At 44.8% G+C, this 14,096-nt stretch overlaps 1 protein-coding gene and 1 pseudogene across 3 annotated transcripts in view; both read left to right on the top strand.

Annotated features, from left to right (window-relative positions):
- Positions 1-14,096, top strand: part of CAMK1D (calcium/calmodulin dependent protein kinase ID) — a 418,443-nt gene that overhangs the window by 382,036 nt on the left and 22,311 nt on the right. For all 3 annotated transcript variants that reach the window (XM_061179320.1, XM_061179340.1, XM_061179330.1), the window contains one exon: positions 1,658-1,733. In XM_061179320.1, coding sequence (XP_061035303.1) covers positions 1,658-1,733 — 76 coding nt within the window. The remainder of the gene's footprint in view (positions 1-1,657; positions 1,734-14,096) is intronic.
- On the top strand, positions 10,209-10,711 carry LOC133084851 (adenosine 5'-monophosphoramidase HINT1-like; annotated as a pseudogene).

Here is a 14,096-nt window from a genome sequence, read left to right as displayed (position 1 = left end):
AGTTCCCCAGCTTTGTAGCGCTCTCTGCTTCCGCTACTGCGTTGAGGGTAAACACAGCAAAGCTGTACAAACGTATTTATTTTGCTCTTATTAAATTTAAAAAAAAGTCTGATCAGAAGTTTGGAGGAATTGAGGCTGAAACCTAAAATTAGATTTGGGGATTATCTGTGGATTGTATTTCTTACCATCATAACCAGAAACATCCAGCAAGAGTTTGTGTCCTTCCCTCTTCTTGCTCAGGAAGATGCTCATCTGCAACAGGATGAGAGGGTTTCCCTGTTCATTTTTCTGCAAAAGGACTTTGCTTAGAGACTGAAGAAAGACTCACCTTTCTTCACCAATCTACTCAGTCAGTAGATTCCAGTGGAAAGAGCTGGGACAAGGGTGAGATTGAATTGTGTTCAGATTCCAACTGGTCTATATCTCCTATGTGGCGTCAGAAAAGGAACGTCTCTGAGGCTTATTTTCTTATAGGATCAGGTGCAGATAATGGTTCATTGTCAGAGTTGTTGAAAGGATTACAGTAGAGAATGTTTATGAATGACGAGGACGAGACCGAGATCACACAGGCACTTAATTCAGGTTAGACTAAGTTGGTGTAGAGGCCTCTTGGCAGCTGGGTCCTGTGGATAAGTGGCTTGATCTCTGAGTCCCCGTGCACCCTCACCTGTAACTTGGGAAGAAGCACAATAATAAATAAGCTCTTCCCCACCAAGAAAGGTTGTGGTGAGTTAATGCATCCCCAACGCATAGAACACACAGCTTAGCCTGACAAGTGCCTTGTAAGCTAGAGCTATTTTTACTTTCTCTACCTTCTTAAACTTTCTGCAAAGTTTATCCTAGATACTTCAATCAGATGTATTTGCATAAAAAGGAGGTTTTACTTGTGAAGAAGGTTTACTTCCTTTCCTGTGTTTATTTACTCTTTGCACAAATATGTATGGCAGACCCTGCTGAGTGCCAGACACTGGGTGGGTATCCAACACTGGGCAGTAGCCACAGCCAGGAACAGGAAGTATGGGAATAGTACAAAATAAGCCAAGGCCCTGGACTGGTGATGCTTGATGAAGAGTGGGTTAGAACCAAGGAAGTGAGATTCAATAGCATTTTTCCTGTTTCACAGATAACCCGCCCAAAACCTTAGAGAAGGAACTAGGAGCAGGCCTGAGGCAGGACATGGGAGACAAGGTTTTAGGTCTGATCTTGACTGTAAGCCCCATGAAGGCAGGGGGAAGGGGCTTCACCTGCCTGTCCCCACAACACCTAGAAAGGCCCTACACAGGGGCCAGAAATGCTTCCTTGAACTGATTTGAGGTGAATCACACCCCAGGCCCCAGACTGAGTATTCTCTCCTCTCTCTCAGTCTGGTCTGAGCTATGGTGCTTAGCCCAGCACTGACATAAAATACCTCCTATCAAGTATGTATTGATTGATTGATAACCTCCAGTTGTACACACACGCAAGTGCTCCCCTTTTGTCTAGTTACAAAAGCCAACAAATATATCAGATTGTGTCTGCCTACTCAGTTTCTAGAATCACGGAAAGTTCAGCCCAAGTAGCAGACAAAAAGAGCAAAAAGCAAAAAACACCTAAAACCTGCCTTATGTTTTAGTCATTTAAAGTGTCAGGCTTGTGTCTCTCCTTTGTTGTTTCACAGCTCCCGAGGTCCTCGCCCAGAAACCCTACAGCAAAGCTGTCGACTGCTGGTCCATTGGGGTGATTGCCTATATCTTGTAAGTATGGCTTGCCACCTCGGCTTCTTTTTTCCTTTTTTTTAAAAAAAATTGTGACAAAATATACATTTAATTTTGTACACCATTTTTACCTTTTTTGGCCACGTTGGGTCTTCATTGCTGCGTGCAGGCTTTCTCCAGTTGCAGCGAGGAGGGGCTACTCTTCATTGCTGTGCACGGGCTTCTCATTGCGGTGGCTTCGCTTGTTGCAGAGCACGGGCTCTAGAGCGCAGGCCCGGTAGTTGTGGTGCACGGGCTTAGTTGCTCCACGGCATGTGGGATCTTCCTGGACTAGGGATCGAACCCGTGTCCCCTGCATTGGCAGGCAGATTCTTAACCACTGCACCACCAGGGAAGTTCCTAACCATTTTTAAGAGTACAATTCAATGGCATCAAGCACATTCATAGTATGGCACAACCATCACCACCATCCATCTCCAGAACTTTTTCATCTTCCCAAACTGAAACCCACTAAATACTAACTCCCATTCGTTTCCCCCCAGCCCCTGGCAACCACCATTCTTCTTTCTGTCTCTATGAATTTGCCTTCTCTAGGTATCTCATGGAAATGAAATCATAAGATATTTGTCCTTTTTTGTCTCTTTTTTTTTCCACTTAGCATAATGTCCTCAGGGTTCATCTATGTTGTAGTTAGTATGTGTCAGAATTTCATTCTTTCTTGAGGCTGAATTATATTCCATTGTGTGTATATACTACATATTGTTTATCCATTCATCCATCAATGGACACTTGGGTTGTTTCCACCTTTTGGCTATTGTGAATAAGGCTGTTATGAACACAGGTGTGCAGATATCTGTTCGAGTCCTGCTTTCAATGCTTTGGGGTGTATACTCAGAAGTGGAATTGCTGGATCATATGGTAATTCTATGTTTAACTACTTGAGGAGCTGCCATAATGTTTTCCAAAGCAACACCACCATTTTACATTCCCAACAGTGAGGCACAAGGGTCTAGTTTCTCTACATCCTTGCGAACACTTATTTTCCATTTTTTCATAATAGCCGTCCTAAGAGGTGTGATGTGGTAACTTGTTGTGGGTTCAATTTGCATTTCTCTTACGGCTGGTGATGTGTTGAGCATCTTTTCATGCGCCACCTTGGCTTTGCTGGGGATACAAACCACTATGAAAATATTAGGGCATGTCCAACAGAAATCACAATAAGAAAAATGTGATAAAAAACCAAAATTTAGCCTTTGAATTCCTCATTTCTTCTCAGGTGCCTTATCTCCATGACCCAGGAAATGCCATGGTCATAGGCTTGTTGCAGTTATTTTAGGATGATCAATTTTGGTTTTTATGTTGTGATTTGCTTAAGTCCACTGTAAAGTTACTTTTTAAGCTACGATTTCTTTTTGTAGTGATATTTTCAAACACCTACTATGGAACATACTTTCAGGATAGGTTTAGGCCAATGAGTTTCTGAAATTGACAGGAAATGAATTTCTCCTTGTTAGCATCCCCAAGGAGGGGAATGTTTTCTCGCCGACAGAGCCCACTGCACACAGCGAAAGGCTATGAGGGATTGTGATGGGAGAAAGGTCTGACAGTGGCATCCTCAGGGAATGCTGGGAACGTCCCCCCTGTATTGGCTTTGTCTCATTATTTGGGAGGCAAATGGTCTTTCTACAGCATACATTCAACTGGGCAGCATTTACAGTTGAGTGAGGATTTAGCTGACAGCTCCTGTAGATTCTTGTCATTATCACGGGAGAATTTATCCATTATAATATATTTGGCCTGTAGGACTCCCACTTACGGAATTAGGTAAAAGCCAGGTTCATCTGAGCTGCAAAACTAACACACTGCACCTAGAGAATGCTTTCAGTTCCAAGTCACGTTGGCCATCTTCTGCAGTAATTTCATCCTTTTTGTGGGGGGAGGTGGGTTACAGACCCTTTTGAGAATCTAATGAAAGCTGTGGACCCTCTTCCCTAATAAATTCACACTCACACAATTTTGTATACCATATTGGAGGGTCCTGGGTGAGCAGATACTGGCCGTGGGCCCTGTGTTATTTACCTGGCTCCCTAAACCCTCGACTAAAATTCTTACCCTCACCCAACTTGACTGTGAAAGACTTAGAGAAATGAATGATAAGCCAGTCCCCTTCTAGCAAAGCACCAAAGCGGGTATTATCTAGAGAAATCTTCCGTGGGGCTAAGCAAAACAAAATAGCCCTCATCTGGCCTTATGCTTGTTTGTTCCATTGCGTCTGTCCTGAATCTTGAACCACTGCTCTAATCTGCACTAATGTCTATAGATTCCCTTTGTATTCTATAATTGTGTATATAATTATCTCCCTGAAGTCTTGGCATCGGGGTATGATATATCAGTACACCTATGAGGAGGTGTGTACTGCATTATTGGGATAAGCAGTTTAAAACCAAGCAATGGTGCCTTAGTCAGCTCCTGCTGCTCTAACAAAATACCACAGACTGGGTGGCTTAACCAACTGACATTTATTTCTCACAGTTCTGGAGGCTAGAAGTCCAAGGTCAGGGTGCCAGCTGGTTTGGTTCTTGGTGAGAACCCTCTTCCTGGCTTGCAGATGGCCACCTTCTTGCTGTGTCCTTACATGGTAGAGAGAGAGAGAGAGAGAGAAAGCTCTCTGGTATCTCTTCTTATAAGGGCACTAATCCCATCATGAGGGCCCCACCCCCATGACCTCATCTAAACCTAATTACCTCTCAGAGGAGCATCTCCAAACACCATCATGTTGGGGGGTAGGGTTTCAGCATATGAATTTGGATTACAGAAGTCAGTCCATAGTAGATGGTTTGGTTGACCGAAGCTTAGTGAAAGTATTACAGCAAATTCCCCTTAAAACATGAATGTTTCAGGTTGGGCATGGCACCCACTTTATAATAACAATGATATCAAACGTTTGTATGACAGTGCAGTGCACCCTTGATCACAGTTCTGCTAGTGAGGAAGAAGGCAGGAAATGGATTTGCAGTAGGTAACGAACCATGTCCGCCATGGCCCATAGGTAGGAAAATATCAGAAGGCCAACGTGGTTAGAGTATCAAGACAGGAGGATATCAGCAAGAGCCAGAGGAAGGAGAGACCTGGAAGAAAGCTTAGGTTTTAACCCAAGTGTAGTGGGAAGCCAAAGAAGGGTTGACCAGAGGTGTGACGTGATCTGATTTTCACTCGAGTGTTATTCTGGCTACTCTGTGAACAAGGGATTGGACAGAGCAGAAGTGGAGTGTGGAGACTGGTTCAGAGGCTTAGGTCAGATGAGTGGTAATGGTTGCTTCTACCAGGGGAGCAGGGATGGAGGAGGAGTGGTAGATATACTTTGGATGTGAAGAGTGAAGGAGAGGGATGTTTCAAGGATAAACCCAAGTTTGGGGCAGATGGCTAGGAGAGTGGTGTAGGAACAAGTTTAGGGGGTAGGTGAGATCAAGAATTTCCTTTTGGGCATGTTGAACTTGAGACGCCTTTGGGATACCCACTGACTAGTGTAAGCATGTGTGGAGTTCAGAAATCTGGGGTAGAGAGTCTGGCATATAAATCTGGGTATGATCTGAGCAGTAGGGCATCCAAATCCTTATCATTGCAGTATACAATACAATATTTGGTTGGGGTCACGTAGAACATCAAGCAAAGAAATACTGTATTTCTTTGTTTCTATTTTAAGTACAAACTTGATAAGCATAAACTTGATGGTTACCTGGTCACCAGTAGCTTTGCCCCAGGGATTAGTCTCAGGTTGATTTCATGATTGTGTCAGACTTCAAAGTGGCAGCCTGGGTTTTTGTCTTCCTTGGTGCCTTCCAGAGCTCTGAGAGTCTCAAGCAGAGAATGAATGGACTTTGGACGTCTCATTTGTACCTTCCAAGATGTTCAGATCCTTATGCGTGAAAGGCCAAATCCTAGATATAAATTGCTACATAATAGGTCTATGCCTGGAGAACCACTGGTCTCAAATTCATCATTATCATTGGACTTCCTTGGTGGTCCAGTGGTTAAGACTCCATGCTTCCACTGCAGGGGGCACAGGTTCGATCCCTGATGAGGAAGTTCCACATGCTGCACGGTGCAACCAAAAAGAAAAAAAAATCATCCATTATCAGTGTCAACAACTGGCATTTCTTGAGTACATTCTCTATTCCAGGCACTGCAGTAGGTGCTAAAGGTAAGATGACAAAGACATGATGCCTCTCATCAGAGTACTAACAATGTATATGGCGGGACAAGTAGTTTCCTGAGTAGACTGAGTGACAGCAAGGCTTGTGTACAGCCCTAGGAGTTTCTAGGATGAAGCCACCATTGAGGAGGATGGGAGTATTCAGGAAGGGGGCACCACTATTCCAACGATGTCTAGAAGGTTGGAAAAGTCTAACATAAGCAGAGAAGCTAGAGGATATCATCGCAACCAGGGGAGGGATGCAGGCACAGGAACAGGGGTGCCTGAGGCATGTTTGAGGACTGACGAAAATATTCTGTGAAGGGCTCTGGCCGGGTTGGTGTTCCCAGCACAAGGCTGGCTCCAGGTTGAACTAGTGTCAGAAGCTAGAACTCGTGGACCTCAGCCTCAGACTCTGGCTACTTCCCACGGATTCACTGTGCCTGGTCTTCCCATCCCATCCTTGATCTGAAGACTGGTGAGGAAGGCTGCTGAGTGGGTCGTGACCAATAGGAAGCACACAGGGGAAGCCGGCTATCCCCTGGGGATCCATGCAGAGCCCCTCATTCTTCACATCACCTGTAATGGGAAAGAGATTAGTCTCTGCCATTTGGGGGGTGCAGCGGTATTATTTTCCTTTGATAAACCTGTCACACTGAGATATCAGATTGCAGCAACGGTGGCTGTGACATACACCGCATTTTCTCCTCTCCGTGTGCCATGCAAACATTCTTCATTTTGTCAGTGCCGGTCCTTGATGAATTGGTTCTCTTTGGATCTCCACACTCATTTCTGTTATCCATCATTTGGCAGGAGAGATATTTTTTCCTAACAAGAAGACTCATGTTTTTAAAACCGTTTTGATAGGTCCTTACCCTGCCCAGGAATCTTCCTTTGGGGATCAGGACCTGCAAAACACATCTTTGCCTGAGTAGCCTAAGCTGCTGGGAAGGATTGAGGATGGAGTGGGCTGGACACCGTGATGAATCTGCTGGTGTCCAGGCTGATGAGGTTGACTCAGCCAAGATAGCCCAAGTTCCAAGGAAATAAAGTTCCCCACTCAAGATGAGAATCAGCATCTCATTGTCCAAACTCGATCTTGTGATCCCATGTAGGCTGCCTTTCTACTGACAACTTCAAGGAGATTGTTGACTGATCACTTGCTTACATTCTGCCCAGGGATACAACATGTTGTGGAGAAACACGGTGAATGTTTCCTGGTATAAAAACTGAGATCTTAAGGAGATTAGGGCATTAGGGCAGGCTGGATTGTTAGGGTGGACTTTCCGTGGGTGGTGAGGGTACTTACCCATGCTGTGACCTGTGACCTCTCTGCCTAGAGGAAATCCCAGGCAAATACTTTTGGTCACACCCTTACTTTTTGACTGGCCTCCTACATGGTTCAGTTTTTTAAACTAGGTCACAGAAATAAATTGGCCAATGTACAGAGCATAATTAGCTTTGTAAGGATGGAACTAAGAATGCTTAACCCGCGTGCTACGTCCATTTTCTGAGACAGTGGATGCTTCTCACCAAGGTAGTCAACATTCTTTCAACCACTGACAGCTGCCTCTTTATGGATACGTATGTCCCAGGGAGGCGGCATGAACCCAAGCTTCAGTAGGAGAGAATGCAGTGTAATTACTGAGCCCCAGAGAACATCCAAGCCTGGGGTTCTGTGATGGTTGTTACTAGTACTCTCAGTATGAGGATGGTTAACACTAATAGGAATAATGAACTGGCATTGTCAGCAGGCAGCAATCATCTTATATTCATATACTACGCAAGTGGGACACGTAGCCGCATTCAGGCCGCCACGGGTTCACGGTCTGAACTTTGGCTTTAGACGTTTAGAAACGAAATCAGACCTGTTGCTTCATCTTGCTCAGATGATCCCAGTGAACTGATTCACACTAGCCAGACTCCAAAGAGATTAAAAAAAAAAAGACACGACTAGAGTGTCCATTTATTAAATCATAATGAGATGCATGCCCTGTGAGTTAATGGGATATGCACATCATCAAACTAGCAAGTTCCAGGAGAAAAGCTCCAGGAGAAAGCAAATTCAAATGGGGAGTTTCTTTAGTGAATGAGGGATCAGAGCAGTGGAGTTGGATGGAGTTGGACGGCCTTGGGTGTTTTCATAAAGCCTGTCATGGGCTCCAGGTCACCTTTCTCTCCCAAAGGTGATTTCTGACAAGGCGTACAGGTGTGCGCATCGGCCGGTCAGAGTGGTGCGTGCAGACGGTTCGTACACCTGCGGCTCCTTCCTCCTGCCTTGAAGACCAGCCACTACCCTGCGCCCTTCCTTTGTCATTCCAGCCTCACCGTTTTTGTTTTAGCAGGCATTGATGGTTGGTTATAATTCACAGGTTCATGGATTTTACTTCGCCAACTGCATTTCAGTGTGGCTGCTTTCTGAGGGTTTTCAGAAAGATACCCACTTTTCCCCCCGCCCCCCGCCATACATAGTCTATACTGAGTGGACCCTGTGGCTGCCTAAATGCCTTTTGTTTACAAGTCCTGCTTGACCATATTTCAGCTTTGTTGATGGGCCTGTGACCCTCTCTTCGCTGCTTTGGAAGAAAGACTGTTGGTTGTCTGTTGACAGCTGGTTCACCTCTAACCCTTAGGAAAGAGCCAAACATAAAATACTCCCTGGTTTCAAAAAGTGAGTGCAGGGATAGGCGCAGGGTGATGGAGGTAATTTTATAAGCAGCGTCACTGAGGTGAAGAAGTTCTGCATCTTCCATGGTGGTGGGAGCAGCTTCCTGCCGGTGACCTCAGGGAGGGTGGAATCCACCCGTATCTATGCCTTTGTCTTTACAAAGGCCCTGGTAGAGAGGGCACCCAGCGGGAGAAGCAGGAAGGGAATGGCCCCCAATACACACTGAATGGTGCCGCCTCAGGCCAAATGGAAAAACATTTCAGGTAAAGCATCATCTCCTGGAAACTGTCATTTAAGTAGCATCTAAATGCATCGGGATATTTAGCCTGGAGAATGGAAGGCAGGGGATTGACATTCACTCACTTAACTAACATTTATTGATCCTAATATGTGTCCGGCAATCTGATGGGGCTGCTGAGATGGATTCATTACTGCCTGGCCACGGAGTCGCTTACTGTGGCGACAGACAGTAAACAGATAACTTACAATCCAGTCTTGCTGGCTGTCACTGAGATGGGAGGCAAGAGCGGGGCGAGTTCCCAGGGGAGAGACGTGAACCCTGCCCGGGCCTTGAGGAAGGCTCCGAAAGAGCGGTGTACAGTGATCTGGCCTTGGAAGGACTGTCTTCAAATATCGGCAAGGCCGTCAGGCAGGGGAGGTCAATGGTTTATCCTCCAAGACCCAATTATCTAAGGAGATGATGTGCTTACTGTGTTTGATAAAAGATGTCCCGTTCAATTTGAGACATAATTTTTAAAATATAACTTGGAAGGTTTGATCCGGCTTTGAACTTATATATTACCAACACTTGGGGCTTCCCTGGTGGCGCAGTGGTTAGGAACCCGCCTGCCAGTGCAGGGGACATGGGTTCAAGCCCTTGTCCGGGAAGATCCCACATGCCGCGGAGCAACTAAGCCCGTGCGCCACAGCTACTGCGCCTGTGCCCTAGAGCCCGCGAGCCACAACTACTGAGCCCGTGTGCCACAACTACTGAAACCCAAGCGCCTAGAGCCCGTGCTCCACACCAAGAGAAGCCACCGCAATGAGAAGCCCGCGCACCACAACGAAGAGTAGCCCCCGCTCACCACAACTAGAGAAAGCCTGCGCGCAGCAACGAAGACCCAATGCAGCCAAAAATAAATAAATAAATAAATATCACCAACACTTAGTAATGGGAAAAATATAATCTCTGAATATCAGGATGTTGAATTCGTCTAACACCACACCGAGCAAATGAAAGAATCAAAAGAGGCTTTTATTATGTTTTAAAAGATTTACCGTCTGGAATGTAGCACTGCAGCACAGAGACAGAAGGGAGGCAGTACAGAGATAGTTAAAAAACCAAAAAGGGCACAGAGAGGGAAATGGCCAGCTTGTCAGGAGCTGTAGTAACAAGAGCCATGAATTCAGACCGCTTAGTCTGAGCAGGGTTTGTGCCCAGGAGGAGAAGAGATGGAGGCGGGAAGGGGAGAGGTACCAGTTCACACCAGCAAGTCTGGTAACACTCGTGGAGGTTCAGATGGAGGGACCGGGAGCCCATGATTCAGTGCCAAGTAAAGGTGCACCGGAGTCGGGCAACACACAAGACCGCTTTCCGGCTTCTGATCACCTTGCTGTGCTCTCACAATGCACTTCCAGGGATGCACCTCTGAGAATGAAAACAGTTCCTAATCATTCTCAGAAGTGCCTTGGGAGAGAGCCATCGGAGGCCAGGGGACAAGTGAAAAGTTCAATCAAAAGCCAAGGCCAGCTTCTCCCCGGCCGGCCGCGCGGGAGGGAGGCCGAGATGGCAGATGAGATCGCTAAGGCTTAGGCCGCCCAGCCTGGTGGCAACACGATCTTCATTCGCAAGGAAATCCCAGCCAAAATCATTTATGAGGATGACCAGTGTCTTGCTTTCCATGACATTTCCCCTCAAGCTCCAACAGATTTTCTGGTGATACCCAAGAAACATATATCCCAGATTTCTTGGCAGAAGATGGCGATGAAAGTCTTCTTGGACATTTAATGATTTTTGGCAAGAAATGTGCTGCTGATCTGGGCCGGAAGAAGCGTTATCAAATGGTGGTGAATGAAGGTTCAGATGGGGGACAGTCTGTCTGTCATGTTCATCTCCATGTTCTTGGAGGTCGGCAGATGAATTGGCCTCCGGGGTAAGCGTGTTGTAGGGATAATTTTCCCTTCTCTATGCAGTGATCAGGTCTGCAAGTTCCAATATGCAAAACAATACTTTTTTTGCCTGTGTATGGAGAGATTGCAGAAATAATTTTAAAAACCCATACATAATAAAAGACATTTTATTTGGTCTTTTATTCTGGTCTGAATAAAAGTGGTCTGAATGGTCTGCATGGTCTGAATTCTGTATTTGACTTATTCTTAAAAAATATTTGTTGGAATGTTTGAAGGTGGAGTTCATAATTTGGGAGGTTTTTGTTTTTTCTCCCCAAGAAGGACTCAGCATATGTCCATGGCAATGATGCTGTGACTGATCTTTGAAGACAAATTTAAAATTTTCATAAATTTAGCTTTAGCTTTGAAATATCCTTTTAGGGTAAAATATTAGTCCAGGAAAAGATTTTCTAATCCAGTTCTCTTATTTTCTAAGAACAAAGGAGCTTGTGATGTGATTGATCCAGAAAGTGACAGTTGTAGGTATAACAGAAATGCTTTTTGTCCAGCTCACATGTTTCCCCTGGACTACCGGGGTAGTGTGGAAGGGATGAAAGTAGATTTGTCACTGAATCTTTGATGACCATGTGAAGCCATACAATGGTGTTTCCTTGTTACCTAACGCTATTGATTATAAAGACTTGAAAATATATTATTTAGAATTAACTCTCCAAATTGAAAACTCATTGTTGTGAATGTATATGTGCACAGTAGCAAAAATTTTTAAGTTATGCATGACTCTGGCTGTGTAGAGTTGGGGGGAGATCTCAGGGTTTGAGTTCTTATGTAGGCTGACAACAAAACTTTTTTTTTTTGGTCTTGCCATGCACCCCAGCCTCTCTAAGGTTGCGCAAGGCAAATAGTTCTGCTTCGTTACTTTCCTTCATGTAGGCACTTTCCAGCTTCTAAAACTTATTTAATACTTCTTGCCTGCTTTGTCTCTTCTCTCGTTCTCTTTGTGTTTATGGGTTCCTTCCATTTTTAATCCCTAAGACCATTTTAGTAGATTTTGACACATTTTATTGTAAATTGTTTTTCTTCTAAATGTTTAATTTTATTAGTGATTTTAAAAATTTAGGGGGAGTGGATTAGGGAAATTGGCTGTATGTGTCTTACAAGTGAGTTTTTTCCAACTGTCATTTTTTTACTTTATGGTGTTTAAAATATTTATATAGTTAATGTATCAATTTTTAATTTAGTTCATATTTTTAAGAGCCTTTCCCACCCTAGGAGGATTTATAAAAAATATTTTTCCCCTAATACTTTATGGCTTTACGTATTTTTATGACTTTTTTATGAGGGAAGGTCTGGGGCGGGGGAGGAGTTTTGGAGGGATTTGTGCCACTGTAAAAAATGTAATAATGAGAGAAGCATTAGTATTATATATAAGAGGGTTGAGTCTACTTTCCTTAGGCATATTAACTTTCCCATGGATTTCGTCAAACTAGTGCTAATAAATCAGGTAGATAACCAAAAAACATAAAATTAAATAAAGCCAAGGCCAACAGGATGGAGGTACCAAGGCATCTCCCAAGTGCGGCTGTTAGTCTACACAGATTCATAACCGCTTACCAAGCAGAACATGAGAGAGAAGGAAGCTGGGGGGATGGAGGAGGGAGGGAGGGAGCAAGAGCCCCACAACAAAAAAAGCAAAGTCTAGATGCAAAAGTCGAGCTGGAAATCCGCCGGGGTTCAGAACCATCAGTTAGTGCGCATGTTAATCACCTCCGGACTGGATGTCTGCACCCCTTGGTGCAGATCCATCACTCTTGAGAACTAATCTTAGCTGCTGAAAGTTTCGCTGTGTTTCTCCTAACACAACATCCCGGCTGTTGGATGCTCCCCTCACTCACCCTCTCCTCCCCACCAAGCCCTCCGATCCACTGTCAGCGGGAGCTGAGTTGGAAGTGGGTTTGTCTGAACCTCCTTCAGATGTACATCACCTGCAGGAGGAGGCGTGGGGCCTCTGTGCTCATCCCCCAGACTTCTGGAGGTGCTGTCTGTTTGGCTGATGCAAGAATCAAAAAGTTATACACTTGGAAGTAGAACCCTGGATCACAACACAGCAGCTTTGGGTGATGTCCAGCCTAACCCTTTACTGTGTACAGAATTTTTTTTAACTATTTTACTCCAAATGGAGTACGCTGCTGACTTCTCACGCTTGGGGGAGCGTTTGTTCTTCTTCCCCTCCTGCCTGGCTCCCAATCTTCAGCTCCGGTGTGTATAAACTTTCTAAGGGATGTGTTTCCCATCTACCTTCCAGTGTCCCTTTCCTTCCTCCTCTAGGTCTTTCCCTGATCTGCTTCCTCCTTCTCAGCTTTCAACGTATTAACCAAATCTCAGGGGTGACGTGGGGCATTTATCCATGGCATTTCACCAACGATGCCTTGCTGAAGTCAGCCTGCATGTGGTTCTAATACGTGAACCTTCCCTTGTCTCTTCCAAGTGTGCAAGGAGAAAGCTCTGGCATGCACATAATCAAATCTCTAGTTGCTGAAGTAATTGCATTACATTTTTGTAAACATTCGGGTCTCATTGGTCATTCTGGTCTATAAATCCGAATAATACGCTGAAATCTGTTTTGCTACGTGAGCCTTGCAACTAATTGCCAGAGATTTGTCAGCTTAAAATGCTTTGCTTTATTTTATGATTTTTAAAAGTCTGTCCTATTAACCAGAGTAAGACTAATACAACCCAGATTCCTTAGTATGGGGTCCCAGACATTCATCCAATAAACACTTGTTGAATAACTGCTGACAGCCAAGACAAAGGGTGAACTTGTGGCTGTCCAATGGTTGTTACCTATCCAACAGACTGTAGCATCCAGAGGAGGGACGCCCAGATTGGATTGATTTTGTGAGTGTTTTTCAGAGACCCATTGGGCCTGGGTGGCTCCTCTGGTTTGCAGTATACGTGCAGGTTTGTTGTTTTGCGCAATTGCATAAAAATATTCTTTCTTCACAAATATACCTTTGAGTAAGTGTTCTCAGGGAAGCTTGAGCTATTCCTAGAATTGAGGGCTCCTTGGCAAAATGCTTGGAAATACCGGCCCACAAAGATTAAGGTTGAAAAGCAGGTCTCCAGGACATCCTGTCCTCATATCCATCACGCAGGGCACAGAATCATGACCAGAGGGAGCGTCTCTCTCCTTCCCTTCCAGAGCAGTTTAGAAGTTTAGGTCGGGATGTGTGGTCATTCGTGGGTGATTCTGAGACTAGTTACGAAATTTTAAAATATGTTGCTTTGTTTTCACATTTAGTGTGTAAACTGAGTCCCTCAGGACTCGTCTGTTCTCTCCCCCTCCCATTGGTCTTCCTATGGTGAGCAGGGCCCCAGTTCACAGTATTGCAGCTGAAGGAACCTGAAAAGTGAG

This window comes from Eubalaena glacialis, chromosome 2 (genome assembly GCF_028564815.1).
Source record: "Eubalaena glacialis isolate mEubGla1 chromosome 2, mEubGla1.1.hap2.+ XY, whole genome shotgun sequence".
NCBI lineage: Eukaryota > Metazoa > Chordata > Mammalia > Artiodactyla > Balaenidae > Eubalaena > Eubalaena glacialis.
Note: the sequence above shows the minus strand (reverse complement) of the source record. Positions and strands in the feature narration are given on the sequence as shown.